The sequence below is a fragment of the Dermacentor variabilis genome, chromosome 6 (genome assembly GCF_050947875.1).
Source record: "Dermacentor variabilis isolate Ectoservices chromosome 6, ASM5094787v1, whole genome shotgun sequence".
Lineage (NCBI taxonomy): Eukaryota > Metazoa > Arthropoda > Arachnida > Ixodida > Ixodidae > Dermacentor > Dermacentor variabilis.
In genome coordinates this window covers 65,179,220-65,202,904 of record NC_134573.1, presented here as the reverse complement: position 1 = coordinate 65,202,904, position 23,685 = coordinate 65,179,220, and the positions used below count along the sequence as shown (strand labels likewise).

The window sequence follows — 23,685 nt, the reverse complement described above, 5'->3', positions numbered from 1 at the left end:
AAACGTGCCGTAGAAAGTTATACTGCGGTGTATATCGGTAATTATGAGCATGTAAATTACAGAAGTTGCAGTTAAACGAGTAGCGAAATATGTTTCCGCTATATTTCTTCTGCGCTTGGCGCACACGCAGAGTCATCTTGCGGCAAACACAGAAGACCCGCTCCTCGCAATGTATGGCGCTGCCCCGACCGGTGGCGCGCCACTTGCCCGCTTCTCCCCTTTGTCTCGTTTGAGCGCATTGGGGCCGTGCAGGGACCGGTGCGAGGATGCCCCAATACCCTTGCGTTTAAGTTTTCTCGCTCTCTCTCCCTCCAACTTCCAGCGTGCGTCACTCGAACCCTCGTGTTTAGGCGACACAGCTCCTCTATCCGCTCACAGCGCGATTCCTAGGTGCAGCGTCCGATGCGGGACGCCTCTGACGTGATCGCTGCGCCATAGCGCGTCTGGTGGTAAAGCGTCCCCTGCGATGTGTGCCGTGCTGCTGGCGAGGAGTCATGCGTCTGCGTGGTGCTCCCAAGCGAAATAGAGGACAATCTCATCGAGGCGTCAGCCCCATGATCGCGTCCGCCTTCATGGCGCGGCCCGGCTGTCCGTACGTGCCGATCACGACGTTTGGCTCGCGTAGATCGTTTCTCCCTCCAAGACACCGAGTTCTTTGGTTCGTTCCGCTTGCTCAGGCGCACGTTTCGTTGCCGCGCCAAACGCTGCGTTGCTCGGCGCTCACCGCGTGATTGGTGGGTGCAAAGTCCGATGCGAGGTGCCTCGTAAGTGATTGCTGCGCCATAGCGCATTGTCTTACACCCCTTGGCGGGTCGACAGGAACGCTATCGCGTTCCACTCTTGAAGGCGAAGCTTAAACCTCCAATTTTTTTTAGAAATGGGTATATTTAAATATTATTCAAATTCTTCGGAGAAACACCCGGTGTATACGTATGTATAAGTACTTACTGAGTGGCACTGGGTATGTGTGGCTCAGGAAATCCGCAGACCCCTAGGGCGGAGTGAGCGTGATGCGAATCTCTCGAGTGTTCTGGGGCCAACCCGAGCAGAATGAGACCGAACTCGAGCGGACAGCTCTGCTATTATAAGCTTGTGTGACCTCACATATGGAGCAAGAGTGCCCGGCCTTAGATGCGAAGCAGCTTTTCTCAAGAGGCGCGTTCATATAATGTTTAATTATGCAGTTCTATGCAGTTTTTATTTTGGCCCACAAAGATTTTAATTTCGTTCAGGCACAAGCCATGCACGGTGACTATCAAAACCACCGTTTTTCCTTATACTGACTGCTTTGCGAAATAGGCTTGATATCAGATACATGACCAAAACTGGGTTGACTCAGACAAGAATGCTTTGCATTAAAAAAGACAACATACCTGTTCTGCTTTTGCTGCTGTAGGCGCTAGAGGACGATCCTTCAGGCATGTGCTGCCACCAGTGATTGCTTAACGTCAAAGTACTGAAAATGACCGTACCTTGGAGCAACGGGAGCAGTTTTTCACCTAAAAAATTTATCCACAACAATGTTTGTACCATCCTTTCTGAATGTGTCAGTAATACTATTATTTAATAAGGATGAATCTATACCAAGTAGCCTATCTGTCCTAGCAACAATTTGATTTGGGCAAGCTGGTTCATCTTGAGTAAAACTTGAAGCAGCGTGAATAAAAAGAGAACAACAATCGAAAACACACATAACAGAATGAGCACTGTACTGGAAATTTTATTGAAAGGTCAAACAGCTATTTATAACATGTCAAAGAACATTTCTAGATAAGCACCTCTACCTGTAGGCAGTATGCATGCCTTTCAACCTTTTGGTTATTATTGGTGTTCTTTGACGTTATAAATAGTTGGTTGATCTTTCAATAAAATTTCCAGTTGGCAGTAGTACAGTGCGCGTCCTGTTGTATGTGTTTTCGATTGCTGTCCTAGTCTTCTTCGTGCTGCTTCAGTTTTACCTATCTCTCCATTTTATTACATTCCATTTAAACTTATATGAGTGGCCTAAATGCCTAGGTGCACATGATGAAAATCAACACTTACTTCATCTCTTGCACCTTAAGTATAATTTCATGATGAAGTACCCAACAGATAACAATCAACGCACTGAGCGAACTTACCACACATTATTTCCTAGCTGCAGTTCAATGCTTCTACTTTAACTTTTACTTCACTTTATCTTCCTTAATGATCCCCTTCATCGGGTATTATATAAGGGGTGGGGTTATATACTTGCCAGAGTTTTAAAAAAACAATGCAGGTTTGGATATGAGTGGTCACGGCATTAAAAAATGCAGATGGGCATGTGATGGCAGTGACTTCAAGGGGAAGGGCACTCCAGTCAGCATTTGCTCATGGGAAGAAGGATCCTGAAAAAGTTATAGTGCAGGCAAGAGGCCGAGTAATCTGAAATGGATGTGCAGTGCCGTGAGATATCTGGGTGCGATGCACAATATAAGGTGCCTGATTTAGTGAGCTGCGAAATATCTTACGCAGCAAGCAAAGATGCGGCAACGAAATTCTAAGCTTTCGAGGCTGAAAATTATCTTCAGAGATGAAATGCTGATGGATTACGAGTATACATGATGAAAGAAACAGACGGCGCAGCTTTGAAGTGATTCGAGTGCATTCATTAGATATTTCCGAGGTTGATTCCAGATTGGAGTGGCGTACTCGAGTTTTGTTCTAATAAGTGTTTTATGTGCCAGAAGTTTCATATTTGGGGCGCGGGATGAAGGTGATGTTTCATGAATCCCAAGGACCTGTTAGTGATGATATGATATTAGTTATGTGTTCACACCAAGAAGGTGCATAACAAAGGTGATGTTTCATGAATCCCAAGGACCTGTTAGTGGTGATATGATATTACTTATGTGTTCACACCAAGAAAGATTACTGCAGAAGGTCATTCCGAAATATTTATCTGACTGGACGTGTTCTATAGAACAGTTTGTAACTTTATAGGAGAAGTGAAGGGGGTTACATTACTCAGTAAAGTATACGAGTTTACATTTTTTAGCATTTAACATCATTAACCAGTGGCTGCACCATTTCTGCACTTGGTTGAGGTCCTTTCATTGGGGAATTTGATCAGAGGTATCAGTAATAGCCCAATAGATTACACAGTCATCGGCAAACATACATATTTTACAATCAACATGCTGCTATAGGTCATTTATATATGTTGGAAACAGGAGAGGTGTGAGCATGGATCACTGTGGGATGCCAGATGTTACAGGGATTGTACTTGAGCTATGATTGTTAGCATAAATGAATTGTGAGCAGTTAGCAAGGAATTCTTTAATCCAATTGATGATATTAGGGTGCATATTTAGACTGGTGAATTTTAGTAGCAGGCATCGGCAAGGTAACCTGTCAAAAGTTTTTGTTAAGTCTAAGAATATTGAATCAGTTTGCAGGTTGCCATCAAGGTTAGTGTGCAGGTCAAAAGTAAAGATTTGCCAGTTGGGTTTCGCAAGAGAAGCCGTTACGAAAACCATGCTGAGCATGATGAAGGAAGCTGTTGGAACCTAGAAAGCTTATTATATGCGAATAGATGACATGTTCCATGATTTTACATGGCAAACTTGTTAGCGAGATGGGGCGGTAATTAGATGGGGACTCCTTTTTACCTGATTTGTGGACCAGAATAATATTCCCCACCTTCCAGTCATCCAGTAACAATCCATTTGAAAGAGACTGTGCTAATAGTAAAGACAAATACACGGCAGATAAGTTCTTAGTATTCTGTAAGACTTTCGAATATATGCCATCAACTCCAGTAGACGATGAAAGCTTGATTTTATCGATGAGGGTCGAGGTGCCTTGCCCGGTGATGTTGACAGAAGGTATTGCTGGTAAGGTTGCTGTAGATGAGGTAGGCAATCCTAAATCAATTTTTTTTCTAAACACCAAATCAAAAGAATGATTGAATAGATTGGCACAGTCAGTGTCGGTAACATCATCCGCGGCATTTGTAAGAGTAATGACACATGTTGATTGTGGGGTTAGTACTTCCTGAAACTTTCTAGGGTTATTTACCAGAATTTGTACTAGCTTTGTTTGGAAGAAAGTTTGTTTTGCGTTGCGGAGTGCCATGTGATATGTGTCCTCAGCTGCATAATATCGCTCCCAAGCATCTACACTAGATTGGCACTTTGCTGATCTACAAAGCCATTTTTTTCTTTCTTTACAATCTTTTGAGATTTTTGTGAACCACGGTTTTGAATGAATTTGCGTGGCAATTCGTTTATTTTATTTTCTGAAGTTGACCAGTTGTCTGCAGTGGATCCATGATGAAAAGAAGAATGGAAAGATGGCAGCAAAGCTTGAAGTTCATTGTTTAAAGCATCATAGTTCCCTCAGTTGTAGATGCGAATGGTTTTCTTGAAGGCTTTGCAGGGTTTGGGAGGAAACTTGAAGGTGGCGTGAATGACCTTATGGTCGCTAATTTCGCACGTGTAAATGAGTGACGATAGGTTCTCAGGGTAATTCTTTAAGATTAGGTCTAGGATGTTTGATGTTCCATGAGCAACTCGAATCAGTTCTAAAATAATTTGATTGCGATTAAAGTTTAGACATACATGAACAAATTTCTTGATTCCGAGTTTCCAGCAGTTAGTGGTCCTACATTTTGCCAGTCAATACATGGGAAATTATAGTCACCAAAGAGAAGAATTTGTGCGTTGGGATTCTTGTTAGTAATCCGGGCTAGTGCGTCGTTTAGTTTGTCGGTGAAACCGGCGTTACAGCTCGGGGCCCTGTAGCAGACACCAAGTAGGACACTTTTGGGTGGAATGCTGCACTTTAGCGATAATATTTCTCGATCTGAAGTGAGAGTAATAGGTGAACATATCTGTTTGTTTATCATAAGGACGCTGCGTCCTCGTGTGCTCTTACAATCGTTTCAATAAAGGTTAAAGTCCTAGCTGCATGTCCCCCAGAACCTCACTGTCTGCAACGTCATGTGGAAGCCATGTTTCAGTTATAGTTAGTATGTTGCGGCCAGTAGATGAGATGACATTAGGGCTTCACGCATTGGAAGAAAACTGCGTGCATTTGTGTATATCACTGAAAATGGAAGATTAACTCGAGGGTTTGTTCCTGGCTGACTGCATGCTTCCGAATGACGAATTTGTTCCTACAGAAGTTCCTTTACAGATTGTGTTTCTTTATCAAAAATGTATCATTTTGATCCCATGTGGAAGGTTTTGTAGCGAAGGAAAAAGGGTCCGGTTATGTTTCTCGTGAAAGCAATGAGTTCTAACAATACCTTGATTTGGGCGAGTTGGTTCATCTTGACAGTTTTCATTAAAATGTGCTAAAGACAAAGATGAAGGAACACATACCTACACTGCTTAGCACCAGCCCTGTCGTATGTGTTCCTTCGTCTTCGTCTTAAGTGCTCTTTTATGAAAACTGCCAATAAGTTGTTTACATGCATTACGAACAGCCGGAGAAAAGTCTTCACCAATACTGTAGTTTGTGTTTTTGAGTTTTGAACCTTTGGAAAGAATAGTTGCTTTTGTTCTGAAAGAAGCTAATTTCACCACTATTGGCCTTTTGTCATCTGTGCTGTGGTGGCCAAGGCAGTCAGCACATTCTATGTTTTTATGTTAAATTTCCAAAATTAGATCTTGAAGGCATTGTATATTGATGATCTTCTCAGACTGTTCGTACATTTTGGATGTATTTGGATCGGGTAGTTCAGAGAACACAAGGTTATTTCTTCTCGACTGGTTCTTGAGGTCATACAGGCGAGCGCCTAAGTCAGAGAGTTGGCGGGTGGTTCTGGTTGTTTGAACGATTTCTAGTTCTGATTGTAAGTTTCCGAGACAATGACATTGGCTTTCTAGGTCTCCAATTCGGTTGTGTAATGTGGATAACATTTTATTCACTGGAGCTAGTTGATTTTTTTGGCCCTGTACTTAAGTGATAGTTGAGTTTGGCCTGCTGATAGTTTCTGCAGTTCAGCCAAGGTACATAGTTTCAGTGTTAGTTGAACTTGGGTTCATTTCCACATCCCCTAACAGTAGCAACAGCGCGCGAGTGACATTAGCACATTCAATAGCAAGACAAATTTCTCCCATAGGGGAAATCTGTAGCCACTTTAATATTGAGATGCAGACAACAAAATGTCTTGGCCCAAAAAAAATATATGAGTCGCTGTGTGACCTTGCAAATCATGCAACATTGGTTGCACAGAATAGCGAGAAGTTTTGCATGCTAGCTATGGGCAACATACCACACAGGCTAAAGAGGTGACCCCAAAACACTAGCCAAATGCTGTTTTTTTCATCTTTGGTGAAATTAAAAAGCCTTCGGAAGGACAAAAGTACAGAAGGACTGGTTTTAAAAAAAAGTAAATGCACTGAAAAGCGTGTGAATGAATTTGTCAAATGTGAAGCAATAGTTGTGCATAAGGCATCGCTCTTTAATGGGGCACATTACGCTGAACAGCTGATCAGGTGCCTAAACACCCAATTGATAAAGCATAACTTTTGATGCTAACTACACATGCAACAAAACCTTAGCATTGTCTGGGGACACTGCTTCCCAGAGTTACACATAATACAAACAAAAGAGGAAACAGGTTTTGCGATTTCAGGGCAGCATAGCCATCGTGTCGGCATGGCAGAAGCCAGGCTCACTGCTGTTTCATTAAAGAGACACCAAAGGCAAATACTAACTCAAGATAAAGCAATACATTAATGTTCAAAAGTGCCCAAAATGCCCTTTCAGGAGAACAGAGATTGTATAAGCAAGAAAAGGACATAAGCTTAGGACAAGATTGGCACTGCTACTCAGAAAATATGGTAGTAGATCCTACGAAGTGATATGCTCCCATTTACAAATGATGAATTGCAGTGAACGACTGATAAAAAAGTTATAATGTAGCCTGGCAACACAAAAGATGCAGTTACGCCACTTTTACTGAATTTTTCTCTAGAACTCACTAGTGCAACCTGTTCACACTTCTGGCTGTAGCCATGTCTAGAAATTTTTCCTAAAGTTTTTTATGCAAGTCTGATGCCCTGTCTGAGTAGTTTTCTAATGTAAGATCCCGGATGCTACAACCTTCGAGATCGACAGACCACATTCACTGTGGGCAATAGTTGCAGAATTGTGTGGCTTTTTCAGTGGCAGTTATCTCTGCAATTTATTTGATTTCTTGAGATAAAGCTTATGTTGTAAGGTCTCTTGAAAAGTAATTCAACAATATAGGTTCATTTAACATATCTGACTTCACTGCCCTCCAAATTAAAGCACCAATTATATGACAGTATACACAAGCAAAACGAGCTGTTCACAGTGTTGTCAACCATGCATGTATAAGCAATGTCAGTCTCTTGTTTTTCCTTTCATCATAAACTCAATTGTTAGAAATGCCTGTGCCTCTCCTTGAACTCTGTGTCTGTTAGTATAGTTCAGTGTCAACCATTGGCAGCACTAAAAACTGTAAAAGGCAGTGCAAAATGTTTTATTCTGCTAAACTTTTACATCTTAGGAAGAACTTATCAGTAGAAAATATTGGCCAGCAAACTCACTCATGAGCCGGCTGACTCGGACTAAGACCGACCCTTGAGCCTGGCTGTGTAGATGTTTGGCGAGTCCAGCAAGTTCAAGTTTAAGCTGGGGAGAATTCTGATGAAATGGAGTCTGAGTGAGCCCAATTGAGTAGAGTTATGATGTGTCTAAGCCCCAGCGAGCCTAAGCAAAATATATATCTTGTGAGCTAGTCTGAGCAAGTTCCATTTATTTTGCCGACCTGCGGTGGGAAAGCACACAAAATAGGCTTAGCTACATGGAACTAAGACAAAAGAGGCATTGGCAACTACTGCTTCAAGGTCACAAAGTTGTCTGCGCTTTTATTAGGAACCTTAAACAACCAACTAGCCCAAGTGATAGACACAGTGAAGGATCAATGTTCATTATGAGCTCCACGTGAAGACCGCAGGGTCGCCAGTGTTAGCCTTTACACTACCTTGTACACCATAAAGCCTACAAGGCTGTTGCACATTTTTTCCCCGGTGTGTTCCTCAAGATGATGTCGATAGCACATATTCTTTACAAGGGCAATTTTTTGCAGTGCCTGGTCACACCAAGAAATTCCCTCCAGTCCTGAGGCCACTGGATGATCGTCGCAACGGATTAGTAAGGGCTGCAGGAGGCTGGCAAGCTGCACAGTAGAGGTTGTCCTGTACACTGGACCAAGGATCCACCACTGAAGAGACTATTTACACACCTGCACAAACAAGTAGATGAAAATTGACTTTTTTCCTGTGCAACTTTTTTGCTACAATTGAGTATGATATTTTCAATACTATATTGCATGGTGTCAATGCTTATTTCTGACAACAGTTTGTCACTTCTATATTTGTTGGAAGTCTGACACTATCACAGTTCCCAGACAGGCAAGTATACACATTGTTAGTTAATCACATCCTTTTTGTGTTGTGGCTCTGTACTACTCTGGTATTGTTAATACTGATGTTCAGCATGGTAACCAAGAATGTTGAGTGCTCGACAAGGGTTTACAAACATTGCATTTTTCTGGATGCACAATTAGTTCAGGCACTGTAGCCTTCGGCTCTCTGTTGCACACTGAAGAGCAAGAAGTTTGACTATATGAAGAAAAAATCAAACAAATGAAAAAGGGGCCGGTTCGCAATTAAGTTTTATTGAAAGTGTCTGCAGTTATATGGTATCAAACATAAGTGTTAACTATGAAGATAATCTGCTGTATGTAAAACTCCTGACAGGGACAATTTCTTGTGTGCTCTGTGCAAGTCTTCCCCACTATCACCCTGGTTTGGTTCAGCTCATCAGGCAGCCTTCGTCTTACTACTTAAGACTATCAGGCCATAAAGTGCCATTCTGCATTTTTTATGATGACAGCAATGTAACTCACACAAAGCACACTCTACATAATCATAAGCCACATCACGACAACCATAAGATGAATGCACCCAACTGCTCCCGCGTGATGTGAGCCTCATGCATTCCTTCATCCGTATATGATTACCTTGTGTGGCGTTTTACACACACCCATATCCGTAATATCCACACCACCATCCCCATCTAGACTTCTGTCTAGATGGGGATGTCTGGCATGTCTTTATGTGTGATTAACAGCTGTTATGCAAGTCAAGCAGTAGTCTTGTTTGCTGGTCCGTTGCATCTGTGCACTGAATGTCCAGTCTATGCCCAGTACTGCTTCTTCAGTCCAGCAAGAATGCACATGTACTAAGAAACCTGCCATCTGTTCCACGCCAGCCTTTAAAAATGTATGAATATGCACCCTATCACCTTTCTTTCAATGACTGTTAGAAGTGGCCTCTGCTACCATTTTGTTCTGAGCCACTCTCACAACAGTTTTCACTAGAACGGAGCCATTTCCCAATGCTTCAACAGTTCCCCTGAGAATGCTTCAGTTCCCCAAGAGCAGATGATCTCCAGAGGACCCCCTCTCTGATAGAACCATGCTGGACTGTCATGAAACACTGGTAATGGTCAGCCACGAAACATGCTTTCACCAGTCCTCGCACTTGACACGGTGCTTCTTCTGGATTTAGCCATGCCAGTTTGTCCCACATTTACTAGGAGCTGAGAAAAGTGCATAGAATAATTCTCACATGTTTGTGCATTTGTGAGCATCGACGAGTGTTTCAATCATCTCAAAACGCAAACTCCTGTGAGAGAGGAAGATCTCAAAGGGTGGGAATTGGTTATGTGTTCCGTGGCTGCATTAAATCATTTTGAAGTGTTCGTGCAGCTGTGTGCATCAGTGAGTATTTCAATGATTTCCATGTGTGAGCTAGTATATGTTGCCTCAAGTCACGCCAATCCAAGCCACGGTGAGCCACTTCTGTGCTGCCATAGCAACAGATCCATGTTGATGGCCGGACCTTTGTCCCTCGTTATTTACAACCAATCTCAAGAATCCCACTGTGATAACACCAGAACATTGCAGTGAGGTGACACATAGGGGAGCAAATGTCTACAACGTGATTCACTTCCTATGAAAGGGGGTAACCTGGGCGGCAATTTAATTTTACAGTCATTAGAAATGGTTCAAAACAACTTGGTTTGTTTTATATTGTCTAACTCCAACAGAACTGCAAACACATGTCATGAAATCAAACCTCAACCTATCGCTCCTAACATCCCGTCATAAGTTGTTTCCTTTGAGTATTTTTCACACCATATTTCAGCATCCTCACTTCTGCACTGAGTTTGTCACCTCTGCGATGTTTCATTTCACTTGGATCATAAAGAAAAAGTTGGATAGATAACATTGTATAATTAGAAGTCATCATGTTTGTTGCTCCATTTTGGTATTTTAAACTCCAAATCATTCATAACCCAATGCTCCCTCTAAAGCCTTTAGCATTGAGGGGGGTAACAAATAAATTTGGCCTGAAGTGTGTAGGCCGGCCGCAGCAGTGACAAATTAGGTCACGACGTTTCCATTTCATTTTGATGCTGAAAGTCTGTAGAGGGACCAAGCCATAAACCACAACTCCTGCAGTAAAAGAATGCTGAGAAAGTTGGGCACACACGTGTGGTATCACGCCAGAATGAAGTGCAAACGAAAAAGGGTTGTTCGGTTTCTGCATTTGCCATTGTCTGCAAGACCACTGCGGTGTACCAGGGAAAACATGATGATCAGCAAAGCCCTTCTTAGTTGATGGCCCAGTTATGATCTAAGTCATTCAGGAGGTGAGCCTAGTTGAGTTTGTGCTGCTCTAGTCCACACAATGTGGCAGTGAACGCACCCGCAACTGCTGCTACGCCAGCAGTCAGGAGGAGGTCAGGCCGTCCTGCAGGCGTAGCCAGGTGTCCGGCCCCAGTGCCCGAGCAAAGTGGTCATCGACGGTGAGCGCTGAGCCGGCAGCTTCGGCCGGACCGGCGAACAGTGCCGCATACTGTGGCCCAAGCGAGCGGCGAAAGTGTGCCTCCACCGCAGGGTCCGGCTGGTCGGAAGCCCCACGGATGCCAGTCATCCCGGTCACCGTGGTCGTCGAGCTTCTCAGCAGCCTTGCCGGCAGTGGTGGCTCGTGCTCCTCGGGCATGGGCTGCACCGCAGCCGAGCAGCGCCGGATCACCGAAGGCCGTGAGCGCCGCATGTCGAGCGGTTGCAGCGGCTCAACGGCGACATCATCGCACCGCCGGGGCTGCTTTTCACTAGGAGGCGCGGACGATGACGACGCCATAAGGGGCAAAGGAAGCTTGCGCTTCTCGGCAGCCGCTACTGCGGGCCCACACCTGCACAGCATTCAAGTGCGTGCACATGTTTTATGCGGCACTCGCACTCACTGTTTGGTAATATGTCATAAGCATTCACTATTTGGCATGTGTGGGAAGACATGTCGAACTCCTTTTTTTCCGTGTTTCTCGACAACAATACGGCGGCTTCACCCGGAATTTTTTCTGAACATGCACATTGCCGGACATGTGTGAATATGTAGAGTTGAAATAACAGGTCCACAAGATGAAGGTTACAGGCACTTAATCCTCTGTTGATCCCTGGGACATATACGTCCCGCCTGCAACCACAAGCGAAAGCTGCCTGAAGTACGCAGATGGAGATACGTAGCCTCACAGAAACAGGTAGTGCTGCCTCTTAGAAGAAAAAACAACTACATGTATAATTTTGAGTTTTTATTTGAATTGGTAGGTGGCACTAGTAGTTCCAGTTGTTTTCCTTGTTGCTATGTTTTTTGGCTGTCCTTGCTCTTCAAGCGCGTGATTTTGGTTGCTCTTTCGCCATGAATGAGTTGTCCGGTAAGTGGAAAAATTACTTCTTGCACTCCAGTAATCGGTTAGATCAGCTGATGACAAGGTTTGGCATGAGAGTGAGCCACTGTTTTCAGCTACCTGCAAATATGCTGAATGTACTGGTAGAAGACGTCCATCACTGTTACAAAAACAGCATGACATAGCCGTCCTTTCGAGTCATACTGGGCAGAAAGTTCTTCAATGGGAGGAGCTTCTTGCAAGGGTTGGCACAGTCTAATATATCACAAAAGAGGAGGCAAGAACTGCTCAATCATGACAGGAGTGCCAACAGACGTTTGGCTCGATGGGCCACGGGCACTACCCGTGCACCGCCACTACGTGCAAAAGGTGGCGATGGCGCTCGAAGACTTGGCAGGAAGAGCACACAAAGCTTATGTGTAGAGCCTGTCAAGTGCCTCTTTGCATTGCATGCTTTGAACCCTTTCATAAGAAGCCATAATCACCTCAAAGCCTGAAAGGATAAAGCCCAAGGTGTGCGGAGGGACAATGCATGTCCCAGTTTCGCTCATGGCCTCAAGTTATCTGTGGGACAGGTGTTGTCCCGCTTATTTTTCAGACAATATTATTGTGCAAGAAATGTTAAACTTTTCGCGGTTCTTCCATGCGGTGCAGTTCATTTCGTAAAAGCTATACCAAAAGCCATGAGTAGATTTCTCGCGACTGACAAAGGGTTAAGTGTCTCCCAGGCCAACTCCCATAAGTGATTGCTTGCAGTGGACGGTCAACCGCTGGGTATTTTAAGAGAGTAGACAAATGGAAAGCAAAGAAAGGAGCAGACAATTAGTGATGCCAAGGAACATGCCTTTATAAACACAGACAAAAGCATTCATACAGACTTAAGCATGCATGCCACCAGGCTTCAATCATGGAGCACTAATGTGTTCGTGCTGAATATGTCCTTTACACTGTCAACTTTGAAGTCTCTTCAAGAAGTTATACGTCTTTCAACATTTGGTTCCAAAAACCCACAGTTGAATGATTTAATGTGTAAACAAAGAGTGTAAAGTAAAGCAGCAAAGCATAGAAGAAAGCACAACAAAATTGGACAGTTATGAACATCTAACAAGACAGCGCATCACAGGAGAGAAAAAGAAGCGCACAGTTTTCAGACAAGTGTAAAGAATTTATTTTTGTAGGGGGGTGAGAATATTTGAGATTTTGAATGTGAATAGATTTTGCCATTTCATTTGTACCTGACAACAGAATTTGATATTTACAGTGATCTAATATTCATTAATGCCCAAATATTCAGACATGTAGGATTTATGGATTCTTTAGTGCATACAGGTCCATGCAAATGGTACCTCTGTGGTGGCCACTTCAATCAATCAACGGCTGAGTAAGAAATACCTATTGATTTCTGCAGCTCATCTTAGTGATGCGGTATATTTGGATCAAAAACTGAGCAAGTTAGCATGTATTCATCCATGAATGCAGTATATTCTGCTAAAGAGGCTTCACTTCTAAACAGAAGGCAAAGTTACTGAGCCTGCCTCACTGGCAACTGCTTTATTTTTTTAACAATTACATTTAGTGCATAATAAAGTCGCAAATCTGAAAGAAAGCCCATGAAACACAATAACTACCACGTGACTAGTCGAGTGGCACTTTTTCACAATTGATAGGCTTTCCTTCAGGCTAGGAAAAAACTTTTATGCAGCAACCATTGAGCAACGCAAAGCTGTACTGGGAATTTTTCAGAGTGGTCTACAATTTTCTCAAAGCCACTTTTGCTCTGAATACAATATTTGAGAATTTGATTAATTAATAAGACCTAATTTTATAGTTATGTGAAATACAAAAAATGGTCCAGCTTTCTTCAAGAGACGGCAAACAACACTACTTTGGTTCTGTCCAGTTAGATAGCAGTTGCATAACTTTACATTTTAGCCCAAGCTACATGGTACACATGGTAAATATCTCTGCTTAGAGTATATAAACCTATTTCTTTAATACATTTATCCTTTTCAGCTTTCTTCTCAGAATTTTTTTTAATACTAAAGGATAAATTACTTGGTATTTAGTTGATATTTAAAGTTTATCATTTTTATATGTATATATTCAATTTAAATATTTGGTTACCCAAACAAAGTTAGTCTTCTGTCCTTTTCTCTTCCCATATTGTGTAGTTTTGAGCCTTGTTTCTTATTGGCGGCGAGGAGTTACGGAGTCGCCATCTATCGGAAGCGCCTCGCTGGCGTAGTATGAGGGATCACGTGGCGCGCTCCTCATAGGTTTTGCTGTCAGCGCTCACTGAAAACACCACGCGCGAGCTCTCCCGGACATTTCTGTAAGTACTTTCGAAACGAGAGAAGTTTCTTACTGTCTAAATAATCTTGGGCAAACTGAAAGCACACAATCGTTTACAGACGCTATTTCATTACCGAATACGTACAGTGAACGCCACTGCGCGCGGTCGCCGCGATGGAGTCTCCCGAACCGGCTTCTTGCGTGAAAGGTAGGTAAACGCTGAGAGCAAACTATCTGAAATGTGTTCTTATAGTGTTTGTATAACTAAATGGAGCGTAATAGAATGAAGCCTCAATGCAGCGATCGCGCAGATTCGCAGCGACCGACTGCGCGTCTGCATGCTTGTCCGCGCACTGTTTCGCTTTCTCCGCGCGCGCGTTTTCGCACCGTGCCATGAGCTTTAGGCCGCAGAATATGAGCATTTGACAGTATACAAGCAACCATTGCTGCGTGGGCGCTATCAGAGCTGTTCAAAAATAATTTCATTGTAGAGACTTCGACGCCTACGGGGACTGTGATGAGCCGTCGCGACGATTCAATTTTTTTTTTCTTCTAAATTTTTTGACCTTTCAATACTATTTCTCGAGTTGCGTCGCACTGTATGTTTATCGGTGTTCTCAGCGTGCAATTCCCCGCTGCTCCTTTTTTGTAATCCAGTGCATTAATTCATAACACAAACATGACCATATGCCATGCTTTTTTTAAATGTGCTTCTTACCGCTGCCTTTCCACTCCACTGAACTTGCCAGTTTCTAAAGCATCGACAAGTTCATAGACCAAACCGTCATAACATTAGTCGGGCAGCGGACTCGGGCGAGCGTCTCAGTGCGCTTTTTCAGAACATCGCAGACCGGGCGCCGAAGCAGAAATCTTCCTCGCGTCTGTGCTTGCTGCATGCCCGAGTTGTAGCCGATGACTGTTTGCCGGTTTTATATTTCGCGAGCCAAGCTTCACACAGCTTCTTGTCCTGCGGCTACGTGTGAATAAGGCTGACACCGTGCTCCGTTGCGTGCGTCCGGCATTGCGGCACCGAGCAGTAGCCTACCATGTTGTGCGCCTTCAAAGGCATCCACTGCCTATTGTAGTGCTTTCAAGCGTTGTAAAGGAGACACCCGAAGCGGGAAAATCTCGCCACTAAATGAGGACCGCAGCGTACGAGGGAATTTGAACTCTCGTTTTCAGCTCGCTTCGGCGCGCCCGAAGCAGCCGACGCGGCCGCTATGTCCACGTGATCCCTCCTAGCACGTCACGCCGACGGTGACGCCAGCTTTTCCAGTGGTGGAGCTCGAGGCCAATAGCAGTTGAGTTGCTACTAAACGCTGGACCAACAATTACAGCCCTCATGATCGCTCAACACATGTAACTAGCACTGAAAATTTAAAGGGACATTAAAGTGAAACAGTAAACCAGTTTAGAATGATAATGTGTACTCTCAAAATTCTGTTTGTGAATCCTGCTGTAACAAGATGATTGCTGTAACAGAACATTAAGGTCAAGGTTGAATTTTCTGAATTTCATGCGTCACAAATTTCAATGTATTTTATCACATTTGAATGGTTGTGGCTAAGGAAAAGTTATCGAATCTGGTTAAGCTTGTTCTTGGTTATTTGAGAAATAATGCAGTCAATCATTACAAATAAAAAATTGACCAGGCCTGAGCAAACGTCATCAAAATCTATGACATCGCGCTGTGCTGGTGTGGATTTTCAAGGCAGCGTTGTCACAGGTCTTCCGGCTTTTGCCCCTTGTGTGGCTTTTCAAGGACCATCTCACGGTAAGAATGACTTTTTCAGTATTGCTGGAGGGCAAATTGCTTATATAGCTCAAATTATCTTTCTTTTTAGTGTACATTTAAGCCAATTGCGGGTCCACCATGCAACTTGTGCTTTAGCATATGCAGCAAATGGAACACCGAAGAAGGAAGTGGTTGGGTGAAGTCACCTCAGGCATAAAAATTTGCACTGAACACCATTTAAAGCATACATTAATGATGCACATCAGACTGCATTTGTTATCTGGGTGGACCTACAGAAAAGCATGCTGAGATGTACGTACATTCCATTTTTCTCAATAAATATTCGTGACATTTCTTTCGTGCATGTCATGCTAGGTCTGGCATGCAGCAACAGCTACCCCTGCCTCCCTACGTTAAAAACCGTGAAGAAAATGTTGTGGTACCAGAGTAGTGGCAGCTGCGATATGAACCGGTATGAAAAATCGTCGGTGAGTAAACAAACATTTCAAGCACATTACTTTGTGTCTGAGTCGTGACAGATGCATGGGTAGGTTGGCATTTCCTTTTGTTGCCTCAGTGCGATGAATTATTTTTAAACATTAAAGAAAAGGCCCACGAGAAAAATAAAAAGAAGGAAGCAGTTCATTTACTGTATGTGAAATTTTCCTTGACAGGCTTTTCTTGGGATAGAAATATAATTATAGTTATGGGCGTATCTTGAAGATTTCTGAGTTGTCTGGTCGCAGGATGTCATTAATATCATGACTGTATATTTCAAAAAGTGCAAATGATATGTTTGCAAGAAAAAGATGACTCAAGACCTCTTTGTGTGCACACATAGGCTGCACTGAGGCTTGTGTGATCACCACATTACTGTGTGTGACAAACTTTGTATTGTTGCAGACATCTACAGCATATGTTTACTGTTTCTGCAAATTTTTATACCTTCATGTATCTTGTGCACTGTTTACTCCAAGCTTTTCAAGTTCAATTCCAAAAGTTCTCATCTACTTACAAGTATTCACTGAAAGAAATACGTCCACATGCGTATGTGTGTATGCATTCATTCTTGTACGCGTGCATGTGGCATCGGCATGCAAACAGTGAAAGACAGAAAAAATATGATCAGAGTGCCTGTCACACCTAATTCCATAAAAATGAAATGTGCAGTCACTCTAGCCGACTTCTTCTATCCTGAATTCAGCACCGATTATGAATGCACGTAAGCCTCGAAATGCAACTAAACACTTAATCATGTTTCACTTCCCTCTATTATAATTTAGATGGATAGTATACCAGCTGTTCTTTTTTTATAGCTGCATCACATTTTTAAAAATTTCCTGTGGCAGATAGCATAATTTTAACCCCTTGAGCTAAATTACTCGATTTTTAATCAGCCATTACTTGTATGAGAAATCAAAATACTTAATTCAATAATTACCATAGTTATGCTAACTACCTTTTTGATTAAATACCTTACGGCACATATTTCAATCTATGAAGTGTAGCTGATGAGCTCCCAAGGCATATCCATCTGGAGAGAATTGTCAGGACTACACCAGTTTTGAGATATTTTCAAAGTGAACAATGAAATGAATTGGTGTTCCAGTTACGTTTGTGCTCCAGTGCATGAAACAGCATTTTCTTATAAACTAAGTAGAACAACAGTGCATATTTACTGCAAGTGTGTTGGTGCATATCTCGAAACTAGTGCCATCCTCAGAATTCATTCCAAATCTGTATGCGGTGCAAACCCACTGGCTACAATTTGTAGATTGAAATGTATGTCGTAAAGTAATTAATATGAAAGTTAATTAACATAATCATGTTAATTATTCAACTTAAACACTTTTATTTCTTGTAGAAGTAACGGCTGCCCCAACGAGTAATTTAGTTCAACGGTTAGAACTGTGCCATTTGAAACATGCAAATTTTTAAATATTAGGTGCAGCTAAAGTAAACACTCTATATATGTACTATATCTATGTGCGCATGCTTGCAGATGACTTAACAAAATGTACAACATGGGAAAATATTGCTGCTTACATGTGCTGCACTGTTTATGTGAGCCAAAAAAAAACTGACAGTGAGGTCAGTGTTTTAGTACTGCGGCTCCTGTACCGGGACATGCCACCTTTCCAAGTGCAGAGCTTCAGTCAGCATGCTCTAAATGCTGCTGCATCAAAGTGCGTGTTAGTTTCTCTGGTGGCAAATGGTCATTGCTGAAATGATAAGCTAAGGAACAAAGTGTGCAGTTGTGACGCTATGATTTGTTAATGTGTGTGTGTGTGGGACATGTGTGACTACTCTAAGCGCTTCTTTAATGTGTACGCATTCACGAGGCAAACATGACACAAGACAAAGGACAATCAATAAACAGATTGCCTCATGTCGTGCTTTCCCATACATTGGAAAGCAACTACACTCAAAGAAGTTTGTACCCTTTGGGGCTTACCTTGTCTCACAACAATAATTGTCATCTGCCTCGTTTGCATTTCCTTTCTTGAAAAATCTGCGCTCGCTACTTTCCTGTTGAGAATGCCACATCACGCTGATAATGTGCATGCCGCGCTTGTGACCTGGAAGTACCAGGCTCGCAGCAGTAAAGAAAGGAAATGCAAGCAAGACAGATGATGATTATTATTGTGGGACAAGATATGCCACAAAGGGTGCAAACTTTTTTAAGTGTCTAGCCCACTCCGATACCCAACTTAATAATTTTTATTTCAGTGCTTTTATGGCAAGAACTTCAAGTAATTGTTTTTATCACAAAGCATGCCACAGCAATTCTTTTCGAAAACATAACATGTAAGCATACTAGCTATTGCAAGCTCTAAGAAAAACGAATAATAATCATACTAAAGCCTGTTGTGTTACGGACAGCCATGCCATATTTCAGGCCGTGAGTTAACAGCCATCACAAAGTACCTAAGAAATCTATCAAACAGAGATACGCCAAAAAGCGTCTTTTACGAGAACTATGAAGGAACAATGAAATATGGAGAACCATGTCCTAAAAGAGGTTCAGGTGTACATAAGTGGCCTATAATCTATCGGAAAGTAAATGAAAATATCTAAACTATACATTTTAGCTTAAAAGGACTGACAACTGACCAGAATGTGCTACGAAATGTTGATGGAAATTAAAGGACTATGATTTATAATGATAGAATTCAGCACGCTGTTCGTGATTTAAGTAGGAATTATAATTTTAAATTGGCAAAGAATGTCTCAAGAACCAGTAAGTTGTGAGGCCTAGCGTTGATGTATCGGTATTTTGGATGTAGTCTATAAGATTACTGTACGTAAGTCAGCTGTACGCAAGCTGTATTAAGTAAGCACAACAAAATTGTTGCTTAATATTGCAGCTGCTATGTTATTATACAATCACGCTTTATTTTATGCATTGGAAATCAAAAGCGCATGCATGGCTACTGCAACACACTGAACTGGGTATCATATGTGAAAGCGTTATTTCGTTTTCGATCCGATTGGTTTCATTTTGACTAATTAGATACCAAAGCAGTTGGACATGAAGGAAACCACGAAAACATGCATCTATTATTGCAGAAATACTTTAACACTTTGGAAAACATGAATCGCAGGAACATTGATTTGATAAACAAAATAATGCTTCCTCACAGTTACAGCCGCACTTGTCTGCCTCCCATTAATGCTGGCATATAATTGCTATCGTGCTCACCTATCACCAGTTTCAGCATGCTTACAGTGGATGACTACATCCTCACTGCAGATAGAAAAATTTTGATAAAAAATGTTCCATGGTATTTTTGCATTACCACTTCATGAATAGACACTCCAACCAGTAAGCTTTCCATTGCATTAAGTAAAGCAGGTAGCATGAAAATTGGTTGTCAGTCCCACTCTGCTATAGCAACATTCACAGTTACTGTATAAGCTCTCAACAGTGGGCGAGTTGTTTGTTGTGGTGTCTTGTGTGGCAAAACAACCATCGTCGTGAGGAAAAGCCACACCTTGTGTTTGCAGGTGCTAGGTTTAACACTGGGACACAAGTGGTAAGCATGTGTTTAACCCACTTTACCGGGACTACTCGATTTGTTTAAGAAGCTAAAGAGATTCGAGCAATGATATTTTCTCAATTTTTTTTTTAACAAATAGAGATCATATCAACCTGTTAAAGCTAAAATCAATCTTTATGAACAAATAGAGATGTATAACAACGTGTACACCAAGACAAAATTTGTAAAAAGCCCCTTGAACATGATATTAGGGGAGGACATAGCATGTGTATTCTTTATGTTAGCCCTGCCCTTGCCATGTTTGTGGGATACTTAACGTCAAATAATAATTTACCTTTCTAACGCAGCACGCAAGCAAACTTGCAATAGCAGAGAGTGATAAGCACCACATTGTTCTTAGAGTACAGTTACTTTTCCAGCGACTTTGCTGACAATTTTATCTGGTTCGTGAAGCTTTCTGAATAAACTTGCTTATAACATATACCCCTCTGGTGTACTTTCACAATGAGAAGACAGTATGGTCAGAGACTGATGAGCAAAACTCCATTCAGGTCTTGTCCGCAGTAGTAAATATCCATTATCACTGTGATCATGCGCAACCTCAGCAATCTGACGCCGTATCTCAAATAATTGCGATATATATGACATCTTACGCTGCCGCAATAGAACAGTGCTGGTACCATCACAATTTCATTTTTAATTGTTGCACTATTTGCAATGTTGTGCTGCATCTTTCAATAGCTTGATAACGTTTTTGTAAAATATTTATTTTTAAAGAAACTTGATGAAACATCAGCAAAATTATAGAATGAACCCAAAATCATGAACTTTTAAAAAAATTTGGGAGTTGGCAGGTATGAAGCTGTCTTGCTCAGATGTTCAGACATGTGGCATCTGAAGGGTTAAGGGCTGCGGTCAGTACTGGTCAGTACGGTCAGTACCACAGAGAAGAGCACGGTGTCGCACTTCTCTGTGGTGGGTGCGGGGCACGTTCACTGCCTTAGTCCACCGTGCATGTTTTGTTGAGATCCATTGTGTTTCATGTTGTGTGATTTTGAAGCGAATGGTCGTAAGTATCTGGCCTCTTAGGAGCAAATGAATAGAGAAGAAAGTGTAGGTGCACAGTCGTCACGTCATTATCATCATGCTCACAATGGCGGCAGCCCACCAGGGATCCGAGGTGTGTAAGCTTCAAAAAATAGTAAACAACCTGCAACTGCCTATTTCAAAGATGAACGAAGAAGTCGTATCAAAGAAGTCGGCAACGCTGAGGATGCAGACATCAACGTTTGTGTCCAACAGAGAGAAGAAAATTGAAGAAAGCCAAGATCCATAGCGATATCCACAAGGCTTATGGAAAAGTCAACTGTTAGGCTGCTTCATGTTCAAGCAGATGGCCGAAACAAATGACAGTGTTGATGCAGCCTAGGAACACACAGAGGACAAATTCATACTGGAATGGAAAGACTACTGTCTCAATGAAAACTTAGTGAGGCCAGACAGAACAAGTTGTGCCAAAGCATGTAGCTGCAGGAAATAAAATGATGAAGCATGAAAGGCAGATACCTAAGTGTTTAGTGACCGCAGAAGTAATTTCAACAGTGTCAAACCTGGTGAAAACAAAATGAGCGTGCTGTCACCGAGACAAATAGAGCCTATCTTTGGGCAAAAGTACACTGAGGACATGTCAAAGAGCAATGCCGCAGACTTCAGGAGCCAGTTTGTTACCTAGTAGCAGCAACAAAATGATTGACTGAAAGAAGGTACCCAAGATAATGGTCTACGAGTAGGTGCAGCAGGAGTGGAAGCCCAGAGAAGGAGCGGTGACGTTGGAAGAGTAGGTCGCTGAGCGAAAGTAGAGTTAAAACATCAAAGCTCAAAGGCAACAACACCCAAGGAGCATGCTTCTGAATGCCAGTTACCATAATGAGTGTGAAAATTCAGAATGGTTGCAAAACAGCGAATCAGTACTCAGCACTAACATGCCTAAAAGAAGGGTGAAAAAACAGTGCCAGTCAATTTGCAGGTAGCTGACCACAGGTAGCGTAAAGAAGCTCAATGATGCTAACTGGTGCTCATCATCGAGAAGCACCGTTTCAAGCTGAAGAGCAGTGAAGAAGCATACAGGACTAGAATGCGGCAGTGTTATTAAAACAGTGTCGTCAACCAGCAGTGCAAGGGGCAAGCACAGAGCCAAGAGGCCATGCAGGTATAGAATAAGATCACCATGCTACCCGACTGGCCACAAGCCGCTCTTAAGAAGAAAAACGCTTTAAAAACAGCACTTCAAGTCACTGAAGAAAGCTCTAAGGCACACAAAAAACAATACGAAAAAAAAAAGGAGCTATTGAGTTTATACCAGCAAATAGACAGCTCATCTCATTTATTCAACAAACATTAAATGAATGCTTCAGTTTCAACTCAACATATCCCGATACCATGATCTCCCTATTTTAAAAGGAAAGATCCAAGCAATGCCAGAAGTGCGCCTTCTTAGCTTTAGTATTTATTTATTTATTTTTCTTCTTTCTTTCATGAAAGAAGGGTTTTTCCCTATATCAGCTCATGCCCATGCATTAATCACTTCTGCAAGCTACATCAGAAGCGCAGGTGTGTTACATGCCTTTGCATGCAGATCATTAAATGAATATATCACGAATTCCTTTCACATTATAATCGTGATGATGGCTAGTGACAAATTTTACGACAGATACAATTACGGGAAAGTGAAAACCTAACAATGTTTGTTTCAGTCGTTATCTAAAATTATCTAAAAAATTGGTAGCATACTTCTACTATACATGTGCAAGAGCCTCGACACTTGGAAAAAGTCAGAAAAACTAGAAACCATAGAATTAGCCTGAGTAGTATGTTATATCGATGTCACACCTAGCTCGATCGCATTTGTGTCGGTGATATGGCTGTGTGTAGTCTACTTTTGTGTCTCCGCGCATTCCGCAGTAGTTAAAAAAAGAAAAGACAGAGCAAGTAGAAATAATGTTGAACGGCTGCACGAGAGTGAGCGCAAGGAGAGCACTGACTAGCAGCATGCAGCAATCGATAGCACAATCTGAAAAGAAAGAAAGAAAAAAAAAAGAAGAAGCACACACAACGTGTACCTACATTTTTGGGACAGGCATGAACGGTTGATGGAGCGCGCACACGGCGCTGCAGAGGAGATCCAGCTGTAGCTCGGTGCTAAGCGCGAATACAGTTCTTATCCAGCGTGGACAGCAAGCGAAACCACGAGACAGGCGAGAAAGTCCGCAGCACAGTGTTCTCTCGGGCTGTCAGCTGATCAACGGGGAGCGATGCGCGTTGGCGCACCACCGCTCGTCACCGCAGGAATGCCGGCAGAGCTACACCCGCGCGGACGGGGCCTGGCCACGGTCGCGCAGAGGCGGTCAGCGCGCAACTTGTGACGCAGATTTACAACGTGCGGTGACAGTCTTTTTCGTTTCACTCACGTCGCTTCGTCCACGCTGCGAAGCATAGGAGATTCCTCCTCCGGATCGCCTATGTGCGGCAACCTCTATCCGCTGCCGCCGCGCCGAAGTTTAGACAAAAACAGCAGCACGCATTCCGACGACTGCAGAAGCACGCGTGGTATGCCGCGAGTCACGTGGGAGGAGCCGACGACGCCCATTGGTCGAGACTCGGCGGGCGCAGGAATGCGCATTCCTGTGTCGTCGCCGCGCCAGCCGCGCTCTTGCGAGCCAGTTCGACGGCCCAGGAAGCGTGCCGCCGCTTTGCCGTTACGTGAAATATGGAGCAAAACACGGCAGCCGCACAGCGCCGCTCTTCCTTGCTGAATGGGCAGACCAGCCATAGCACCATGCTGTGTTTACTATCAACAAATAATTGTGACGGGAGAGTGAGGTTTGGCACTCGTGTGTC

The 23,685-nt window shown here is 42.8% G+C and overlaps 2 protein-coding genes across 4 annotated transcripts in view; one reads left to right on the top strand and one right to left on the bottom strand.

Moving 5' to 3' along the window:
* Positions 1–7,841: 7,841 nt before the first annotated feature.
* Positions 7,842–23,397, bottom strand: LOC142584825 (transcription cofactor vestigial-like protein 4). Its single transcript, XM_075695108.1, has 3 exons — positions 22,912–23,397; positions 10,779–11,268; positions 7,842–8,245 (listed from the first exon to the last, which is right to left on the bottom strand). Exons 1-2 carry the CDS (start codon positions 22,926–22,928, stop codon positions 10,803–10,805), a joined length of 483 nt encoding a protein of 160 aa, XP_075551223.1. The 5' UTR covers positions 22,929–23,397; the 3' UTR covers positions 7,842–8,245; positions 10,779–10,802.
* The window catches only part of LOC142584821 (peptidyl-tRNA hydrolase 2, mitochondrial-like), a 35,301-nt gene continuing 19,756 nt past the window's right edge, over positions 8,141–23,685 (top strand). The window contains exons 1-2 of one of the 3 annotated variants that reach the window (XM_075695106.1): positions 8,141–8,257; positions 16,163–16,275. In XM_075695106.1, the coding sequence (XP_075551221.1) occupies positions 16,219–16,275 (57 nt within the window). In that variant the 5' untranslated portion in view covers positions 8,141–8,257; positions 16,163–16,218. Of the gene's footprint in view, positions 8,258–11,155; positions 11,284–15,952; positions 16,100–16,162; positions 16,276–23,685 lie in introns of those variants that run through there. The other 2 variants (XM_075695107.1, XM_075695105.1) reach the window with 2 other exon arrangements.